The following is a 22,251-nucleotide window of genomic DNA, read 5'->3' on the forward strand; positions in this document are numbered from 1 at the left end:
GATTCAGAGCTGATTCAGAGGAAAGAGCTGGGCAGCACCCACTTCTCCTTGTGGCCCCTGCTTTCCTGGTCATTTCTGGGATCATGCCTCTTCCAGACTGAATCTGGGCAGAGGGCTGGGAGGTGAGCGGAGTGTGGATGTGGCAGTGTGATTCTGGGGTGAAGTCTTAGCAAGTCGGCTGCTGCAGCAGCGCGTGCTAGTCTTCATTTCCCCAGAACTAAAGGCGATTAAGCCCCCGAGTGGGAATAAAAAATTACAAGAAACCCTAAGTTCAGACTCCCTTTCTGTTCACTTTTTGACCAGAAGCTAACAGCTTACCACTTCAGGTTAGCCCTAAAGTCTGTCTCTAAGAGACGCTTTCTCAATAAAGAAGAAAGGAGAAATGTGAGGGAGGTGGAGTCCAGCTGATGTGGTCACGATCATTAGCATCTTGGGCATGGGCGTGAGAATCTGAAAGATTCATGAAGTCATGCAGTAGAACAGAACGGTATCTGGCTGCTTCCACGTTTCCCATGATGCATTCCCATCTTGAAATGTTCTCATCAGAGAAAATTCTGTTTGCAGGATGTTATTAAGTGTACTTTATAGTAGGGCCTCTTATCCTGGTTCAGAAGCCATGGATGGGTTTGGGATTCATGAATGCCCTAAATAGTAAGCCACACATGCATTTGTACATTTTCTTTGTTTCTGGGGAGAAATTTTTATCAGATTTTAATCCATATCTTTCATTAAATTTTCAAGAGTCCATAATTCAAAGAAAACTAAAACACTTGTTTATAGGGTGTATAGTACAAATTGGGATCGCCACCCATTAAATCCTCTGATGTGTGCCTTAGTCCATTACTTAGTTGGAGATATAATGTGACTTTAAAGTAAGGATATCAATTTCCACAAAGCACTCATGAAAATCAGTCTCATTATTTCGAGCTATATCTCATTTATCATTGAGAGGTACAAAGTTTAAATATTAGATAATCTGAAAATAGATCATAGCACTTGCCTACTTGCTGTTTGTAGCAAAAATTGGATCTTTGAGCCACACATTCAATATTGATATTTTAAAAATTAATAAGATAAGACCTGGCTAAAGTTAAAAAAGACAATGCATATAATCTGAGTGACTGGTGGATGCATTTAGTTAATGGTAATGATAATGATTAGTAAATTACAAGAACAAGAACTCTCAGTTACTGAGTGCTTATTTTGTGCCGTCCATTGTGATCATTGCTTTATGGATTATCTCCTTTAACATTTCTTTGCCACAATCTCATAAAAAAGGAATTATTCTCTCATTTTATAGTGAGGTTTAGAGACCTTCAGTTAGTGATCAGACCGTGTGGTTTCATGAGTGACACAGCCAGCATTTGAACCTGGGTGAGTCCGAGGCCATAACCACTACATGAGACCGAATTTCCGCACACACTCTGATCCACAGGTGTGTATGCTGTCATGTTCAGTAATTACAAGGAGCATGGCACATCAGAAGCTCTGAGATTAAGGAATACTTCTTGGAGATTGAACAGGCAAAAGAAAAAGTATTATAGAGATCAGAGGCATTTAGATTGTTACCCAAGGGAAAAAGAGAACAGTAGGAGGCAAGAGTGAAATGGCCAGTTGCTGGGAAACCGGAATAAATCACTTGAAATTCTTTCTATTATTAATGCTTCTGATTTATATTGCACAATAGGGGTATGTTTTAATGGTGAAAGTGCTAAATAAAGAGGGGACTGAAAAAGGACTTGCAAATAGTTTATTGCACTGGAATTTATAACTTTCATCTATCCAAACAATAATCAATAGGCAATAGTATGTACTGAAAATAATATGGTATACAGTCACATCAAGTGTCAAATGTTACTACATTAATAACAGAAGCCCATTTTTTCACGTACCATAGCCAGTTAAGCTAAAATAATCTTCTAGATTTGATTTAATAGTCTGTTTACTAGATATGGAAGTGCTAACAGGAGAGGGAAAAGAGCATTTCTTTTCTCTGGAAATACAGACTAGTCTCATATATTCAAGGCAGGCAAATAATAAAAGGACTCACCCCCAGCAAAGTTCTCTGAGGACGGGAATTTGGTCTTGTTCTTCATAATTGTCTCATTTAGCAGAGTGCCTGGGACAGTAATTGCTCAGTAAATGTTGTTGGATGTATGAACATGTTCCAGACCACACCATCCAATAATTCTTTATCGTGAGTTTCTTGTGTATTAGTGTTATTTAATAGTGACAAAGAGATAAAACTACAGGACCAGCCTTCAAGAAGCTTGAAGTCTAAAGGCAAAAGACAAGAAGAGATGGCTAAAGTCAGTTGGAGAAACATAAGCTGGAATTCACGTTCTCTAGAATGTTTGTCACATGATTATTGTAGTTTTATTCCAGCAAATGACGTTAAATGGAAGTACTTGTGACAGTTTTCTCTGATGTCCTCCTCTTGAATTCTTCCTTGCAGGAAGCTTTGGGATGATCTGGTACATGTTTTGGCTTTTGGTGTCTTACGAGAGTCCTGCAAAGCATCCTACTATTACAGATGAAGAACGTAGGTACATAGAAGAAAGCATTGGAGAGAGTGCAAATCTTTTAGGTGCAATGGAAGTAAGAACTTTATTATGGTGTATATTTTCCTATTTTTATTCTCCATCTCACCTCCCTCCAACCAACCAAACTATTTTATGATTCACTATTCAACAAAAATAATTTGATATCAATCGTTATTGTTTTCTTTACTCCATCCACATTCCCTGACTTAGAAATGATTGCTACTTCCTTCATCTATAATTTCTTTTTTTTTAATTTATCTTTTCTTAAGCATCTTCAGATTTTACCTGCATTATGACTATGACTGTAAACCTAAACAAGTTTTTAACAACAGTTCGATATGGCCCATAATTTTAAAAAAATCAGTCAAGATTTGTTCATTTTAGACTGTAGGAAATGCTAAATGCCCTAATACAGTCATAAAAAGGGCTACTTTTTGTTTATTGAATATTTTAAATGTAAATTTTATACATCCATATTTAGTTATATGTAGTTTAGGAAATACTAAAGCATTAGAATGCCAATAATAGATAGCTGACAAAAATATTCTTAATATAATAAAATCCGTTTATTGATAAAATATTACCATTTTTCAGGATTATTATCATGAAGATCAAGATAATGTTGTGAAGTCTTTTTCTGATTCTGATTTGATTTCTTGGACAGGATCCACCTATGGAAAGAAAAATGCAGTTCTATGTCAAAAATGCAGATATTTTAGTCCATGTGACATTAATATATCATAAATAGTTATTAATAGCCATCTGATACTATAAAAAAGAAAAAACTGGTAAGCAAAAGTAATATATTTAGACAGTTTCAGTAATTCAGCACATAATCAGTAACTCAGTTTCCTTATGCTAAGAGTTGGTGATACCAGACACTGGCTAAGGACCAATGTTCCTTATACATTAAGCTTCTCCTCTTTCTTTTCAAGGCCCCTGCTGTCATCCTAATTGTATTTTATTCCAGCTCTGATTGTCTGCTTCATTTGTTAGAGAAAGCCTGTCTTTGACATCTCATCCTAGGTAAAAAGATCCATCACCCATTGTTGCCAAGGGTATCTTGGCCTTTAATTAATAAGAAAAATCCCATATTGCATATCTTTCAGAAGTTGAACTTCCATACTTAAAGGAAAACCCTTACATTCTGGTTGTTCCATGAACTGAATAGACTGGCGTTGGAACTTTTCCCTCCTGCTTCCTTCTGTAAATGGACTGATAATTTCTAATAATGGCTACTCCAGAAACAAGTGGTGGTGTGGCAGTGGCAGGGGGAGGGTGGGAGGTGTTGGTAGTGTGCCCTGGTGCCCACCAGCGGCAGCTGTGCGAGCAGAAGCTGAATATAGGCTGGCCTGTGGTGAGTTCGGAACTGAGCTTCAATTTCCAGCCAAAAATAATCGGATCAGCCTATAGATTCATTAGTTAAATATACTTCTTTTATTTACCCGTTCTTGAGAGATTGTATGTCCAGATCAGGCATAAGTTTTTTAAAACAATCAGAAATTTAGTTCTTTTGAAAACCAGTTTCTGGAAATGACCCCAAAAGAACACCCACGAGGTTGATAAAACAGCCTAGATAATCTCAAACTCCCTATCTTCTATTCCTTACTGCTTTTCTAAACACAATATTTCACTTCTTGCTGGTATTTTATACTTTCCTGTAGCTTCAAAGGAAATTTTTAAGACTGAGGTCAGGTGGGAATAGAACTTGTACTTTAGTTATTGGGAACTTTTTATTGTGAACAAATTCATAACACAGCGAAACAGCAAGAACAGGAACACGCATGTGTCCACTGCAGACACACAGCTGCTAGCATCTTCCCTTATTTATTTTGTTTTTCTTTTTGCTGAATAATTTCAAAGTAAATGAGGTATCATAACACTTTACCCGTAAATACTTCACATATATCTCTATAAAAATTAGAATACTCTCCTGCACAATTGAAGTAGTATCATCATATGTAACACAATTAGAATAATATCCCAACATTATATAATACCTAGATTATATTCAAATTTCTAATACTCAGTCCAAATTCTAATACCTAGTCTATAATGGTGTCTTTGTTTTGCATCTGGATCCAATTAAAGGTCACACATTGTAGCTGACTGTAGTATGTCTTAAATTTCTCTTCTTTTCTTAAAAAAATTAAATATAACATACAGAAAAAATGCATGAATCATAAGCTAACAGCTTGCTGAATTTTATAAACTGAACACACTTGTGCAGGAAACGGCTAGTTTAATGAGCAGACTGTTATCAGAATACCATAACTCCTACGGCCCCCAACTATTTTTTAACATATAAAATTAGATATTTTTCTTTCACATTTGATGAAGTGTTTTGTGACTTGAAGAGTAAAATTCTCAGTGGAGATGATCCTCGTATGAATAAAAGAAATACCTTCCCAGCAGGAGCAGGTTATTGCCTTCTAATAATTTTCTGAAGTTATTTCCTGTACAAATATAATATGATAATGTAGATATTCCTGTATTGGCTATTTTTATTTTCTGGAGAATAAGTATATTCATCTGGTGTCACCTCCCCAGAACATATTAATTTTTTAAGAAAAAATCCTGCACTTTTTGAATCCATCTATAATGCAGTCACTAGAAGTTTGTATCTACAGCGCCTATTATTCCCACTTAAGTTAGAAAATATTTAAAATAGGCAGAATGGCTCCTTTTTTTGAATTTCAGAAATTCAAGACTCCATGGAGGAAATTTTTTACATCTATGCCAGTCTATGCAATAATCGTTGCAAACTTCTGCAGAAGCTGGACGTTTTATTTATTGCTTATTAGTCAGCCAGCATATTTTGAGGAAGTGTTTGGATTTGAAATCAGCAAGGTATGTAAAAATTATCCTTATTCAACTAGTGCATTATTTTTGTCTTTAAGTGACTAGTAAGTTCCTCTGCCAAGATTTTATCTTCTAAATTTCATGAGTTATTTATTTATTCATTCAACAAATAACTTCTGGGAAACAAAGATTAATAAGGTATTTGAGCGTCTCCTGCACTCAGCTGTCTGCCAGGAGCTGCTCTTTGCTGCTGGGAACACAGACCAAACAGTCGCAGTCGTTGCCCTCATGCAGCTTCCATGTCAGTCGATGTGGCCAGCAGTGTAGCCTTTTCCCTGTAAATAAACAGAACTCCTCTTACATCTCAGGTCGGAAACAATATGACAGTGAATGAAAAAGTGTTTTATTGAAGTGGAATTGTATTTGTATAGTTACCAATCTAACTCTTCTTCAATGCTCTCAGAAATACGTCTGGCTAAAAGATTCGAGGATAGCAAAAATATCTGAAAACCTTCTTGTATGTTGTTTATCCAGTTTATTCTTTTAGCATGCGTTTGTGGAACATTTATATGAAGCTTTGTATTAGTTCGGAAATAAAAACACGGTTCCTGTCCTCAAGAGTTACAATTTGGTGGTGTAGACAAAAACAACGTTACCAATCACAGCACAGCATGCTAAATGCTACAGACATTTATTCTTAGCTATGAAAATATAATCACTTTGAGATTTGCTGTAAGGTTGAAATGTACATAAAAATAACGCTTTATATAAGGGTTTGAAATTTACAAGGTCCTTTGATATTCATGCACAACCTTGTTTGGCTGACCAGCTAGATAACTGTCTCATTTCTATGGGACCGATGGGGAAACAGAAACTAGGGAAGGTATTTAAATTTGCTAAGGCCAAGCTGATAGTAAATGACAGAATGAAGTTTAAGCCCAGATCCTCTGATTTATGTTTCAAGTCCTTTTGCTACACCATTTAAATCCAGGTAAACCATATGTTCCTTTAAGCTTGTAGCCAGTACTTGTTGAATGCCGTCTCTGTGCCAAGCACTTTGCTGAGTCCTGAATACACTTGTCTGTCCTGGCCATGGACTTGCCGTTTCTCTTCACGTCCTTACATAAGTCCAGATGGGCTCACTATTCATATTATATCTCTGCTTGAAAGACTATCTGAGGCCTGGAACTGAGGAAAACCTGAGTTGAGGAGTAGCTATTCTGAGAGCTCTTTTGTAATCCCCGTTTCTAAGGAAACTGTTTCCTCCATCCCTGAGAAGAATGGCCGCTTTAGACAGGCCTCTTCTCTCTGGAGCTGATCAAACATTGCGGGGTAGCCTTCGGGAGCTCTGAGAGGTGCTATACTTCTCAACAAAGGCTGCTGGAGGTGTGAGTCCATTTTCATAATCTAGGACAAATGTGACACTGAGAGGCTATTAATAAAGTCACGTCCCATGGGGGAGAGAGAAGGAGCCAACCGATGTTAATGAAACCGTGTGGTCATTCTGACCCTGTAGCTCCAACTAATTGAAAATGCTTCAGTGAAAGTGATGATATTTTGCAAAAACTAAATATAGTAACCAGATGTGTTGATTTGATTCATTTAGTATATTTTTAACTAAATTTTGGATAAATTCTACACACACAGATTAGCCTGAAGATTTTAATTATACTGGTTAAAAACAAACAAACAAAAATCTCTGGCTTACCTGAGAAATGTGTAAAAGAAGTGATGGAGGCCACAGAGCATGGGCTTTGGGTCCAGGCTGGCATGGCTCTGAGTCCGAGCTCTACAATAAACTATTGATACATAACCTTGGGCTGGTTTCTGAATAATTGTCAGCCTCAATTTTCTTCTCTATAAATAATGGTATTAATTGCATTTTTCAGAAGTACAGTGAAATTTAAGTGAACTAAAATACTTACATGGAGGGTAGTTCTTTCCAACCTTAGTTAAGTTGGGTGTCCAACAGACAAAACCACAAGTGCAGTGGCTTAATCTTCATTATCCATCGATCGATCTATCTCAGCCTATGCTCATATATAGCATTTTTCAGCCCCTTGAAAATGGCATAGCCAGGGAGGGCCAGTGCTTGGATTAACCAGCACTTTGAGAGTTCAGATCACAGAAGCCCGCCAAATGACAGGAGATGCTCATTCCTTTTGAACTTCACATTTAGGAGTGGAGGAGAGCAGTGTTGAGTGGCGGCTCTTTGTTGACTGGTAGACTGCCAGTTTCTGAGCAGAATATGGAACAGATCAGGGAGAGAAATGCAGACTGTGACCCAGAGAAGCAAAGTGGAGGGTGGGCCAAGTCTGATAACCTGGGATTTCTATGAAGCTGAGCTCAGTTTTTACACTCAGGCAGAACTGGTTCAAAACTTGGTTCTGACAATCACTTAGCCCTTCTGAGTCAGTTTCCTCATCGATACAATGGGAATAATAATGTAAAAAGCTTCCATCCAGAGTGAAAGAGAGAATTAAATAGCTTGGACATAAGCTATTTTAGTCATTTGCTATCTTGATTAATCGTTACAAAAACCCAGTCCGTGGTGGCGACACCACAGTATACCCACCGCAAAATAAAGCAGAATCTTTGTCTCCACACTCCAATGATCTAATTGGAAAGATATCTTTATACACAAATAATAAACATTTCTCTGGTACTTACCGTTTGCCAGGAATTGTGCCTCAAAATATACTCAGTAAACACTCCCTTATGTGTTTATATTCAAAATTTACTAAGTCCAGATACGTGGTAATACACAAGTAAAAAGCATTTTATCATTCTTTCTGCCCCCATGATTCCCAGAGAACAGTGCCTTGCACGTAATTATTGATCAAAAAATGTGTGTTGAGGGGCTGGCCCGGTGGCACAGCAGTTAAGTGCACACGTTCTGCTTCAGTGGCCCAGGGTTCGCTGGTTCGGATGCCGGCTGCGGACATGGCACCACTTGGCAAGCCATGCTGTGGTAGACATCCCACATATAAAGTAGAGGAAGATGGGTACAGATGTTAGCTCAGGGCCAGTCTTCCTCAGCAAAAAGAGGAGGATTGGCAGGACTTAGCTCAGGGCTAATCTTCCTCAAAAAAAAAAAAAAGTGTGTTGAATGGATAGTGGCTGGGTAGGTTTTAGACTGGGCCACTTAGTATGAAATTAGTTCAGAAGCTATACATCACTGTATGACAATGTGACCGAATATTGATATTTGACATAGAAAAATACCTAAAATGGAAGAAGTGACCTGCATTTTCTGGGCTTTTAATCTACAGAACCTAATATAAAACTCATATGAGATATACAATTAAAATGCAACTGAGGCTTTTAGCCTTCTTATGAATTAAGAAATGAATTTTAAAGGACAGGCTCTTCAAGGTTTGTGGAACATATTTCTCTTCTCTCTGACTCTGTCTCTGTCTCCCCGTCTCTTGCTAGTGATGAATTTTTGCAAACACATTTAAGAATATAAAATAGGCACATAAATGTGAATCACTCTGCAATAAGATTCAGGATAATTTATTCATAAACTCGAAGTTTACTGACTCATAACAGAAAAAAATGTATTCTCCTGGAAGAAAAAAAGAGGTCAAAGTAAATTTACTTAGCTTTTCTCATTTATTCTGTGAAAGTTATTGCTTATTCTAGGAATGAGTAAGTGGTCATTCTGAGACAGTATTTTTTCCTTCCTTTGTCTGTAAAGAGTTTACCATGGATTAAAAAAACCAAGACTGTTAAGTGGCCCATGTTACTTACCGTCACGTATATTTCTCCCGGTGTTGTGTTTCGTCAGGTTGGCATGCTATCTGCTGTGCCACACTTAGTGATGACAATTATTGTGCCCATTGGAGGACAGATTGCAGATTTTCTAAGAAGCAAACAAATTCTTTCAACTACTACAGTAAGAAAGATCATGAACTGTGGTGGTAAGTACATAAATGACGTTGAGGACAGGTTTTTAGTTTATCAAGTTCTGATCTACGTGCGTGAGTAACTTATTCTATGCCTATCAAATCTGCAGTGACATTTGTGCCTTCACCGCTCATTTCTGATCATCTCCCCATACTACTTCAAATTTTCACAACTCCTAATTTTAAACAGCTGTGTTACTAACTTGACCCTTCATACCACTGAAGCTTAAGGTTGTTTTTGATGTTTTTATTAAAACACAACAAAGCCTTCAGTAATCCTTGCACATAAATTATTACTGTTATTATTATTTTTAAGATAGACTCCCTGAAGTGGTTTGCTAGGTCGAATAAGCATGAGCATTTTTAGCAGGTTTGGCTCATTGAAAAAATTTACACAAACTTCTGCAGTATCCCATGTGTTTGTTCCTGAAGGTTTTGGCATGGAAGCGACACTGCTTCTGGTGGTCGGCTACTCTCATACGAGGGGGGTCGCTATCTCCTTCTTGGTTCTTGCTGTGGGATTCAGTGGATTTGCCATTTCCGGTAAGAGACTTTTTTTTTTTATTTGTACTTGTAACATCTTGATGTTTTCTGGTGATAAAAATTGTATATATTCTACTTTCCTCTTTAATATTTTGATTTTTGAGAAAGTTTATTCAGCACATTTCCACTAGGAAATAAAAACAATACAACATTTAGAAATTATCATTTAGATTTTTTACTACTCACCTTTCCCTGCTTACATTTAATTTTGGTTTTTCTGGTGTTCTTGTTAAGAGGACATCTCCTTCTCTGTGCAGTGAGCACCACGTATTAAGTGTTGGAGAAGAAATCATGCCTCATTCCATTCCCATTCCATCCCTGACCTAAGTAATCAAAAGGTAGTTGTGAAGCACATGCTATGTAGCTGGTATCTTTTAAGGAGGGTGGTGAGTATGGTGGAGGATGCTCTATAGGCATCTGCATCTAAGAGGTTTAGGATTCTCTGAGTCAAAGCTTGTGTGTGTGTTGCAGGTTTCAATGTTAACCACTTGGATATTGCTCCAAGATATGCCAGTATCCTAATGGGCATTTCAAATGGTGTTGGCACATTGTCAGGAATGGTTTGCCCTATCATTGTTGGTGCAATGACAAAAAATAAGGTAAGATAGAGCAAAAGAGATGTTCAGTGGTAGAAGCTTCTCTCTCAGGGTTGGGAAAAGTGTTAATACCTACTGTTTGGCATTCTCCCTGTGGGCCAGTCACTGTATCTCTGAGGAGGGTAAATAATCGAGGCTCAGAAGGAGATCTTGAAGAATACTGAGGAGCCCTCTTCCCCAAACAATAAACTATATGCTTTTCAACACCTTTTAATATTCCTGATATTCCTGGTGTGGCAAAACCACAACAAACCCTTTTTCTCCTAGCTTGTTAGAGTAGGTGAGCAGAAGTCTTCTGAGCTTTATTTGTAAACCTCAATTCAGGCTTCTCTGCAGTTAATGATGGAAGAATATTATTATTAGCTACTTGTCCTTAAAAATTATATTTACCAAAAAGAAATAAACAAGTGTGAGAAAAAATAAGTAAATCATTGGAAGTTAAAAGAGACATTATGAATACTTTAAAAATTAGCAGACCATAGATATATTTGGGGTTTTATTTCAGAATTTTAGATTTAAAAATTTTTAAATAATGAAAGTCATAGTATTAGAGAAAGTTTCCAGCACAGTATTCGCTTTGTATAATCAGAACAGAGGTTTCCCCTGAAGATAGCGCTGTACGAAAAGCTCGATGGTGGGGCATTCAGCAAAGACGTGAGGCTTTTCAGACGTGGGGAGTTTGTTCTCACAGCGCCGCTTTTTGTCCCTGCAGTCACGTGAGGAGTGGCAGTATGTCTTCCTGATCGCTGCCCTAGTCCACTACGGCGGAGTAATCTTTTATGCAATATTTGCCTCAGGAGAGAAGCAACCCTGGGCAGACCCTGAGGAGACAAGTGAAGAAAAATGTGGATTTATCCACGAAGATGAGCTTGATGAAGAAACAGGAGACATTACTCAAAATTATATAAATTATGGTACCACCAAGTCTTATGGTGCCACAACACAAGCCAATGGAGGTTGGCCCAATGGTTGGGAAAAGAAAGAGGAATTTGTACAAGAAGAAGGACAAGGCTCATACACCTATAAGGATCGAAATGATTATTCATAACAAAGCTAATTGCTGGGTTTATTTTTAGTGTTTGTGATTAAATTAATTGTGATTGCACAAAAATTTAAAAAAACGTGGTGTAAACATGTAAACATATCAACCAGGCAAGTCTTGCTGTAAAAATGAAATCAAAAGAAACTCACGAAGTTACCATCAAGTGCAATCTGTAGAAGTTGTGAAATTCCATCATTTCCATTCAGGTCATCCATCCTCGCATTTGTGATTTAAAGATTGACTGGTCGAAACTGTAGAAGCAAGTAGTTCCTCATTGGATTTACATGAGCTAAAACTCATCACCATTTGACAAAGCACAACTAAAACAGTTGGCACATCCCGTCCTACAAAGGTTAGGAAGCCAAAGCTACTTGGTCATGCAAAATGCACTTGTATATTTGTTACACTGTATTGCAAGATATCAGGCAGAAGTCCTGTGGAAAAAAACATGTTGGCTGCATCAGGTGTTGGCAACATTTATTGAGTGTAAACCATGGAGTTGGGATATCTCTCAATCGGAGAAGAATATTGTAGGCTAGCAACTAGCAAGGTGTACGAAATAATTATTGTTATTACATAATGTGGAATATTTTGTTGGTTCTCAAAATGAACATCTTGCCGTGTTTTATATGAAATGCTTGGGCACAAACGCTTCTATATGTGAAAGAGAACTTGTAAAGTGAGGGGTATGCTTCATGTTCTTCCATTCATGTACCGGACAGTATAAAACACTTCACGTTTCAAGAAAATCTGACTTTTCATGTAGCATAGCACATAACTCTTTTGCAAAAAATATAAAAAAGAAATAGACTTCAATGTATTTTTTATTACAACTTTGTACTGGTTGTAACTTGCATTAGAAAAACAAAAGTGCACACACTGTAAAGAATCTAATAAGAAATTTACTATGGAAACATAGCCCTTAAAATGCAATATTAACAACAAAAGAGAAAATGATTTAGCTCTCCTTCTTCCTTAATAATTAAATACTATATGAAACTTGTGCCACAGAGCTATATAGAGTATGAGAAGATAAATAGACATATTGTAAGTAGACAATTTTATTATTTAAAGTCCCATTTAAAAGATATTTGTCTTAAATATATAGGACACTAAATTATATGAAAATTATATCTATATATATCTGTATATCTTACACATATCCATGCACAGAAACATAATAAACACTCTTCACAAAAAACCAAAAATAGCATACACCTAATGTTGGGTTAGGGGATTGCAATTTCTACTTTCCTAGAGTCATAGAATTTTAGATGGGGCAGAGGCATTTTGCTTGTCATTTCTTAATATAACTCAACAGGAATTGCAACATTTGTGTACCAAGCAATAAGTGCAATGCGTAAAATTTCCTGTCTGTATACTATCTTCTTTTTGCTTGTGGTAGCTGTTTGGGTGGTTGGAATGATTTTTTTCCTTTTAAAAATGTTAACATCAGACCTCTTTATAATGTTCTAAAATGATAATGCATTTCCCGATTCAACTCAAAATATTATTGGTGTATTTAATTGTCTCTTCCGGATATTTGGTCTGTTTATTGTATTGTGCTAGTCACTGGAGGCCCTGCTACTGCAAATCTAAACATGAAGTTTGTTTTAAAAACGCAAACCATTCCTGACCTTAAGAAAATAAAAGTATCTTTTGCTTTGTGTCTCAGAGTGACGTAATGTGATCATAGCTTTTCCTGTGTTGAATGAAAAGATGTGGACTATCATTTGTTGCTGCAAAAAACAGTGTTAATAAAATGCTCTATTTATCCTTTTGTAAGAAAACAATACATTAATGCTGGTTTATTTCATTTAGTTTGTAGCTTTCATGTGAATTGAGCATGTGCATGCTCCAACGATGCCAAATCTAGACTCAAAAATAGCAGCCTTTTTAGCCACCTGAGATTTAATGGAAGAAAACGACATTCTTTAGATTGTACGGGATGTGTTTTTGTAGAGAGAGTTTTACATCAGGAAATAGATCTCTCAGTCAAACTCTATCTTTCAATGACAGTCTTCTCACAAGTTCTGCTAAGCATAAAGAAAAATTTAGGAAGAGCCTCAAAACTTGCCAGGTCAATGATGCTATCCAGTTTTGGCTGCACACACCTGCCTTATGCTGAGCGCTGCCCTAAGCATTTTGTGTAGAATATCTTCCGTAACTGCACAGTGACCCTCCAAAGGAGGTAGTCTTGTTATCCCAGATTGCAAATAGAGAAACTGAAGCTCAGAAAAGTTAAATAATTTTCCCAAGGTAAATAGAGTAATGACATTATATTATAATGTGTCAGCCACACCAGTGAGGAGTGAGCGAGATTCATCAAGGCAGACAACGGAAGGTCCGTGTCACTGCAAAGCCGATCCTGTAGATCAGCTCCCCTAATTTACGAATGTGGGGAAAGGAGAGACTGGAACTCTGCAGCACGGGGATCTGAGACTCATAGAACTCTGCTGCTCAAGGGGACTTAGCGGGTGATGTATTCGACACCCCTTATTGAACGAATGAGGATGCTGAAGATCAATAAGGGGACTGGCTTGATCAAGAGGACACAGAGGATGTTATGGATTTGGAAAGAAGTTGTTATGGTTAGCTGTACTTTTGTTTTTATTTTCTTTTAAATCAGGTTTTGTTAAAGGAATTAATTAAAGAATATTTATTTCTTTAACCGTTACCCCATACTCACCACTCACATAACCTCAGAGAGAGAGAGAGAGTGTGTGTGTGTGTGTGTGTGTGTGTGTGTGTGTGAGGGAGGAGATGAGAAAATATATTTTCTCTTCCTGCAGTCCTCTGCATAGAGAAACAATGGCCAGAGCTCCAGCCCAGTCCTTACGGAGGCTCACGTGCCACCTTTGCATAACGTGATGGTAGAAATGAAAATGTCTTGAATCTAACACCGTATAATTCCCCCAATTCCATAACACAAAAGCTTACAGTTCCTGTAAGAAAATTGTTCTAACGATGTTCACCACTGGCCACACTCCTTTTCTCTTATCTCAGTCATGCATCTTCCCTTTCTCCTCCTCGTCTTTCCATTTCCCTCATTTCCTTCCTCACCTCAATGCCCATCCCCATCTGGATTGTTATATGTATCTAGTGTTTTGCAATTTGCAAAATGTTTCCCATGCATTACCGCAATTTGTCCCCACATCTGCCTTGCAAAATTATATATAAATATTAGTATTTCCAATTTCTAATTATCGTATAAATATTAGTATTTCTATTGCTCAAGTAAAGGCACCAAGTCTAAGAGGGTGTAGTTAACTTCCTAAAGATGCCCCAGGCAAAGTTACAACAAGAACACAGACTCTCTGGCCGCAGCAAGAGAGTAATTTATTTTTACTTTTAAATGGCTTCGCTACTCTTCTGATTATAAAGGTAGTTTGAAGGGAGCTTCGTTAGGTAAAGACCAGTATTAAAAACAGTGAAAATAAAGGTAAACAATAATCTTGTTATCCACGGATAAGTACTGTTAACATCTCTAGAATCTTTTTTATGAAAATTACATAGAAAACTCACATACTATGCTTTGTAATTTGCAAATTTGGAAACAGTACTTGACGTACTGTTGCAAACTACTTTTTCCATTTAACAATACAGCAGGTGCATTTTCCTGTTTGAATAACAAAACTCTATAGTCTGATGTTCTATCATGTGACGTGAGCTATAGTTAATCTATTTATCTAATACCTTGTTTATGAACACCTCATCTTTGCAGCCTTTTCCCTTTCTCTTTCTGCTCACGTGGATCTTTTTGGGAAATGCGAGGTCACACATACACGCCTTTAACCTCCAGAACCATGATGGACATTTAAGCTGCTATCTGTAATTTATTATTCCTGTGTTTGTCCACAGAGAGTACGACTGGCAATTGGCTTTTCTGGGGTTCATTTACTAATTCACTTATTCACTCAGGAGGCGTTTATGAAGCACCTACACTGTGGAAGTCTCTGGGGATACAGTGGTGGGTGAACAGACCCAGTCCCAGCTCTTGTGGGACTGGGAGTCCAGTTCCCTCCCAGAGGTGTTTGCAGCACCTGCAGCTGCCCAGTTCGGCCACAGAGATGTGACCAAAAGAAGAGGCTCTTGGACATGGGGTCCTGGCTAACCTCCCTGAGAACGGATTTTTCTTTTTTCTTTTCTTTTTTCTTTTTGCTGAAGAAGATTAGTCCTGAGTTAGCATCTGTTGCCAATCTTCCTCTATTTTGTATGTGGCTCACCACCACAGCGTGGCTGATGACTCGTGTAGGTCTGTGCTCGGGATCCAAACCCACGAACCCAGGCTGCCAAAGTGGAGAGCACTGAACTTAACCACTAGGCTGAAAGGATTTTTCACAATCCCCCAAATTCCCAAAGTTGAAAGTTGGACAGTCTTCAAGGTGTTCCCATGTCAATTTCCTTTTCCGTTTCACCTTTGCTCAGACTCAGAGGTCCCCCACTGCAGGGAGTCTAGGCCGTGGGGGGAGATCAGCGTCAACTGCCCACAGTGCCAGCATCTCTGCATGATGGGAGATGGGTGGGCTGACCCGCTTAAGCGCATTCTCCAGTTCTCCTTCCGATCTCTATTTGTCTTCCTCCTCTGGGTCTCTAGTGACCTATGCATTTTCTCCTTCCATTTTTTTCCTTTGTCTAGTGCTCCCTGCCTCAGTTTTAACCACAAATAATGGCCTTTGAGGTTTAATTCTTATTATAGTGATATAGTTAGCAGGGTTGTTTTCTTCTTTTCTCTCCATCGTCATGCAAGACCTCAAACCTGAATTTTCATTCAGCTGCTGTCAAAAGCACTTTATTTGTGAAGGTTCGTCCGCATCATTCAGTCCCCTGCTCAGGCTTCTCCGAGCTTTGCCCCGAATGCTGCCAGGCCCCTAAAAGCTGCAGAATGTGGACGTGTCTCGCTGTCCCTTGTCCACATTCTGCAGCTTTTATCGAATGAAACCGTCCGCGTTCACCGGGAGCAAGCAAAAGGCAGACCCTCGCCAGTTTCGTTGAGTCACAGCTGAGGACGTGCTATTGCTTTGCTCAGCGCGCAGTGCATGAAAATCGCCGCGTTTCTCCGCGTGTGAGCCATGCTTTTCCTGCCGCATTAGCGCACCGCCAACAGCCAGACGTGAAAGGGCCCGGCGCCCCACGGCTCCTCCTTTGTCTCTTTCTCTGTCTCCTTCTCCGGAAGCGTAGAGACACACGTTGGGGCTCCATTTCTAGATTTCTTTTCCTTCCTCATTTTCATTTACTGTCTCTTTTTCACTATTTGTTTGTTTAGGTGTTATTTACCTTAGATTTTATTTTGGAGGGGGTAGTGACTGAGGGATCCAATAATAACAAGAGGAATCGTTTATATAGGGCTTATGAAATGCCAGGCACTGTTCTCAGGGTTTTATACATATATTAACTCATTTAGTTTTCACCATAACCTTCTGTGGTAGATGCTATTGTTAACTCCATTTTATAAATGAGGGAGCTTAGGCCCAGAGAAGTTAAGTAACTTTTTCAAGGTCATCCAGCTAATGGAGGCAAGTTAGAAGGTGAACCCAGGCCGCCTGGCCCCAGACCCTGTGCTCTTCCTCACTGCGGTCCACGGCCTCTACATTGCTGTGTGGCTTTGGGAAGTTACTTAACTTTCTTGAGGCTCAGTTTTTTCGTCTATGATATGGCACTCAATACCCCATTTGTAGCTAGTTTTGCCATTAAATCAAACAACATATAAAGTGTTTAGCCGTGCACCACGCACATTACCTCCCTTTGCCCTTTCCCCATAGTGCTAAGCACATGTCTTAATTCTTTAAGTAAAACTTCAATGTCAGATTCATCAAATGGGCCATTTTGGAAACTGTTTTGAGATATTTTTTATTTTTACCATAACTAAATTATTTAGATTGGTTACCTAAATTATTTTTCCATTTAAATTTTATAAATTTTCAGGGCTGGTCCTATTACACAGTGGTTAAGTTCGTGCACTCCACTTCATCAGCCTGAGGTTCGCAGGTTCGGATCCCAGGTGTGGACCTACACACCACTCATCAAGCCATGCTGTGGCAGGGTCCCACATACAAAATAGAGGAAGATTGGCACACATGTTAGCTCAGGGTCAATCTTCCTCACCAAAAAAAACAAAAAGAAAGAAAATTTTATAAATTTTAGGTGACACAAAACATGTGCAGAACAAGAGGCACTATAGGGTGATATTTATGTAAAATCTAATATATGTATTTATAAAACTATAAGAAACTATATGCTGTGTAGTAAGAAGATAAAGACACGGTTTGGAAGGATACACACAGAAGTATTCATAGAGGTTGCATCTGGTGAACAAGGAAGAGAGTGGACTTGGGAAAAGCATCAAAGAATCTTCAAATTTGTCGTTTTTTAATTTGAAAGAAGATCTGAAGTAAATATGAGGAAAATATCAATATTTGTTTATTCTGGGAACTCATATATAGCTTTTTATTATATTTTTCATGGTACTTTTCTGTACTGTAAAACACAAAAACAAGCAAACCAAATAAGATATTTTCTCCAGAGAACACAACTCCTATTTCTCGCCAGCTTTTTTTTTTTTAATCTCTGAGCTGCCAATGAAGATATTGTCATGATCTTCAAGTGGATTTGAAAGTTTTCTGAAGCCATAGAATTTAATGCAACAGCTTTGGGAGAATGTTTTTATCTGATAAAGTCGAGGTAAAGGTAGAATTATCCACATTTATGAATAGGTTTATGAATCCAAATGAAGTTCTTCCGCATAAAGCCAACAAAAGTGTGCATGAGAATAAATGTCACAGATGAAAGCCATCTTTCTGACAGATCTCATCAGAGTCGATTGGACTGCTTCTTGAGATTGAAAAAAAGGGGTGTAGGGGGACACGTCCATCTCCATGAATGCAGAGTGAACATGAGTCTATCACTGTTAGTCTCAAGGGATGTCAACTCTCTCAATTCCTGTTGCAATGAGACAGCAGAAAAAGCAGAATTGTTTGGGTTCAAACCCTAAGTCGGCCGCTGCTCCTTTATATAATCCAAGGCAAGTCACGTCAGCTCTCTGGGCTTCAGCTTCCCTGTCTGGAAAACAAAGGAAATGGTTAGCATCATTGGTTTCTAAAGATCCCCCAGCTCTGAAGCTCTGAAATTTCCTGACTTTGTTCTCACTGACAAATAGCTGAGTTCCTGGTCAACTTAAAGAAGTATTATAATCCTTCTCAGAATTCCATTAAATGTTAAGACTAAATGTATACTTTCTGCCTACACTCCTATTGCCTTTTTTTTTTCTAATTAGCTACTGTCCTGATAGTTGACAGGATGGACATTATTCGAGGTTCCTTCATCCTGATGGACTTCTTTCCATGATGCCCCTTTGTTCCTGACTCTTCTGGAAGAACTCTGGATTTGGGAATTTCACGAAACTCTTTACCAAATAAACACTCTGCAATAGGTTAGAATACTTCTGTGAAAAACATGTCGAAGTTCTAACAACAGGTCACATGCAACTTTTACTAGTTTAATGGAATAAGTTATAGAGTCCTGGTGCTGGAAAGGGTGGAAATGCATGCTCAGACCCCTTTATTTCATTGACGGGGAAGCTGCAGCTAGAAAAATGAAGAGACTCCTCAAAGTCTGCCCAACTCACCAGCGGCAGAGGGAAAGCTTGAACATACATCTTGGGATTCACAACAGTGCTTTTGAGAAAATTAAGAACCACTCCTCCATTCAGTAAGTTAGGCAGTTTATCAAGCAATAAGTAGTTATTGAGAATGTGTCATGTGGCAGGTACTTGGGGACAGTGGGGGACAGTGGGGAAGAAGACTAAATGGATCCCACCTTCATAAAACTCCTAATGCAGTGCAGGTGATGGACGGCAAAGCCATGAACAAAAAAATCAATCACAGTTGTGACAGATGCTGTGAAAGAGAAGTACAGGTGCTTGGAGAAGTTCGAATGGGGCACTTGGCCTAGTCTATGGGTTGAAGAAAATTCCCTCAAGGATGTGACATATGACGTGAGACCTCAAGGTGAGTATGAGTTAGGCTGGCAGAGCACGATAGGAGGAGAGTTTCACAAAGAGGAATTGATATGTTCAAAGACCCCCAAGGTAGAAAGAACTGGGTCAGTATTTAGTGTTAGCACTACCAAATGTTAGTGAGCATACATACAGAATGAGTGGGATTTATTTAATATACAGAAACGCTAATCAGCGAAGCTTAAGCCTAGCATACAAAAACATTTTTTCAAGAACTATAATATTTGCTGTGCTTTACTTCATTCAATATCTGTTAAGTTATGTGCAGGTTTATTACTGCACTATGGGGATGCAAAAGTGAATTAAGTGTGGTCTCTGATCTTGAGAAGCTCAAGATTTAGAGGAGACAAAGGAGATAAATAGAAATAGGTATAGAATGTTATCAGAGCAAATAAAAGAGAGCTTCACATACACAGAATCTCTCATTTGGGCAGCAAATTCTGAGTATCAACAGATATTCACAATCATTCCTCACGTAAGTGTATCACTTAAAGTTTTCAGAATACTTTTGCATATGATTTATCACAATTTGCAGTTAGACATTTATTAGTTTTTAGAACTTTTACATATTTCTCCCACTAAACCATAAATGCCATCAGGAACATCTTTTGTTATCCATACTATATCTAAGGCCTAATGTAGATAAGGAACTAAACAATGCATAATGAATGGAAGAACGCATGTCATATTTGATATGTACAGAAAATTCTAGAGGTAGGCAGGATGAGATTATCCTTCTCAATTAAATTAATTCTTCTTGTCAGAAGGGAAGTCAGAGGAAGATAGAGAGAAGACATAAAATTACACTTTGAAAGTGGAGTAGATGTTCATCAACTTTGTAAGTGGAGAAAAGGCACAGAGGCAGAGGCCATACCATCAGCGGATCGTGGAGGGGTACCTATCGTGATGTGTTTGGAGGATAGAGTGTGGTTGGACTATCAAGTGTGCTGAGGAGCACGTCAGAGGCTGGACGGGATGATTAGGCTGGCTATGCACTGCCCTGGATGCCAGACTAAGGTGGTCAGATGACATCTTATAGTTGAAGGAGTTTTAAGCGGGACCTGAGATGCTCAGATCTCTCTTGCAGAATGTTGCACAGGGACTGGAAGCAGTTTCTGTACAAGAATACCAAGGAAGACATGGGGGGAAGACGGTGTGTGCTGGAGACCGTGTTGTCTTTCCACATGTAAAGACAAAATCTTGGCATATTCACTCTCCATACCCACCCACTCCCAACTCAAACCCCAGAGCAAGATGTGGATAATCAAAACATATCAACAAACACATGATTCATGCTTTCTGCACCTTGCATAATGATTCCAAGGCAGAGTGGTCCACTTGTCCTTGGCATCTACAACTCTAGACAGAAAGAACCATGCCCAATATTTATGAATAATATTCTCCCTTTCTCTTCCTTCTCTTTCAAAATCCTGTCTGAAACTCAAGGTTATACACAAGGAGAAGACAAAGTGTCTCAATTTTGGCTTTGTTTTCTCTCTAATTTCTAGGGGCATATTTATTCCAGAGGTATCCCCAAGTTAACCTCATTCCGCAAGGAAATCGATGCATTCAACCCAGGGAACAATAGACTCTTCTTAACGGTAGATTCCCCTTAACCTTTGACCACAGCCCCATCATTTTTTTGTGTGCTTTTTTCCATTGTATGTTTTCATTTGCTCTTCACAGAGCATGGTTCTTTATGGGGTGTTTAGAAACATAAATGAGAACTTGGTGTATCACCAGAGGGTTTTCAAGGTCGAAATCGCACTTCATCGTCAATAACAATGGACATTGTGGTCGCCTGTATTAAGGATTTATTTTGAAAAACATCGAAAGGGCTGGGTGATCCAAAACATGCCCCTCACTCGGGCTTGCCAAATGCAGTGAGATGAGCACTGGACTAGGCTTTCGCATCACACCTCTAATCACTTACAAGCAAACCACTGCACTGCTCTGAGCTCAATATCCTCCTCGGCAAACAGGCCTAGCAGCACATCTTTCACTGAATTGTGATAAAAATGAAGTGCCGTGATTTGATTTGTAAGCTTTGCAAATCTTTACAAGGTGCCAAACAAATGCAGGATTCCAAGTCAGTTCATTTGGGTGGAGGTGGTAGCCCCCCCCCAGAGGCTCCTGGGAAAGGGAATTATTTAAGTAGAAGTAAACATATTAGACCATTAGGAACCAGGAATGTTCTATGACACATTACAGGTTTTCAAAATGCTTCCAGACATTCTCCGTTATTTGATCCTCAAGCCAATGCCTTGAGGTAGAATGGGGAAGGGTCATTATTCTCATTTTTTCAAATAAAAAATATTGAGACACAGAGAGAGTCTTCGATTTGTCCAGTTTGGGGCTGAACCCAAACTAGTGCTAATTCAGATACACCACAGTACTCATTCTTGGATGGGATAAACACAAGAGAAGTCAGTCCCAAGAGGGGTGGTAATTGGAAAGAGCTGCTCCCCAGGGAGGGCAGTTTCAGTTGGGCCCCCCGTGGCTTGGGGCGGGCAGGGGCAGCCACCTGATTGAATGGAAATCCCCTGCAGCGTGAGGAGAAAAGGAGCACTGAGGAGGAAGGGGTGGGTCTGGAGGCTGGTATGTCATGCTTTTCTCTGCTCACTGGCAGCAAGTTAATTCTATTTCCATGTAGCCTGTATTTATTATTGTCTTCTTATTTGTGCTTAAATACGCGCTCCCCATCAAACTCACTGAAGGTAGGAATCATGTCTTATTTCTCTTCTGTTCCCGCAGTACCCAAACCTATGCTGTCCACCTAATAAATCAAGAATCAAGTGGAGGG

At 38.8% G+C, this 22,251-nt stretch overlaps 1 protein-coding gene across 2 annotated transcripts in view; it reads left to right on the forward strand.

The window, feature by feature from the left end:
* The window catches only part of SLC17A6 (solute carrier family 17 member 6), a 31,738-nt gene extending 18,514 nt beyond the window's left edge, over positions 1–13,224 (forward strand). For both annotated transcript variants that reach the window (XM_001504988.6, XM_070273440.1), the window contains exons 7-12: positions 2,456–2,598; positions 5,244–5,393; positions 9,136–9,268; positions 9,686–9,796; positions 10,268–10,395; positions 11,105–13,224. In XM_001504988.6, the coding sequence (XP_001505038.3) occupies positions 2,456–2,598; positions 5,244–5,393; positions 9,136–9,268; positions 9,686–9,796; positions 10,268–10,395; positions 11,105–11,440 (1,001 nt within the window). In that variant the 3' untranslated portion in view covers positions 11,441–13,224. The remainder of the gene's footprint in view (positions 1–2,455; positions 2,599–5,243; positions 5,394–9,135; positions 9,269–9,685; positions 9,797–10,267; positions 10,396–11,104) is intronic.
* The last annotated feature ends 9,027 nt before the right edge of the window (positions 13,225–22,251 follow it).

The sequence above is a fragment of the Equus caballus genome, chromosome 7, assembly GCF_041296265.1.
Source record: "Equus caballus isolate H_3958 breed thoroughbred chromosome 7, TB-T2T, whole genome shotgun sequence".
NCBI lineage: Eukaryota > Metazoa > Chordata > Mammalia > Perissodactyla > Equidae > Equus > Equus caballus.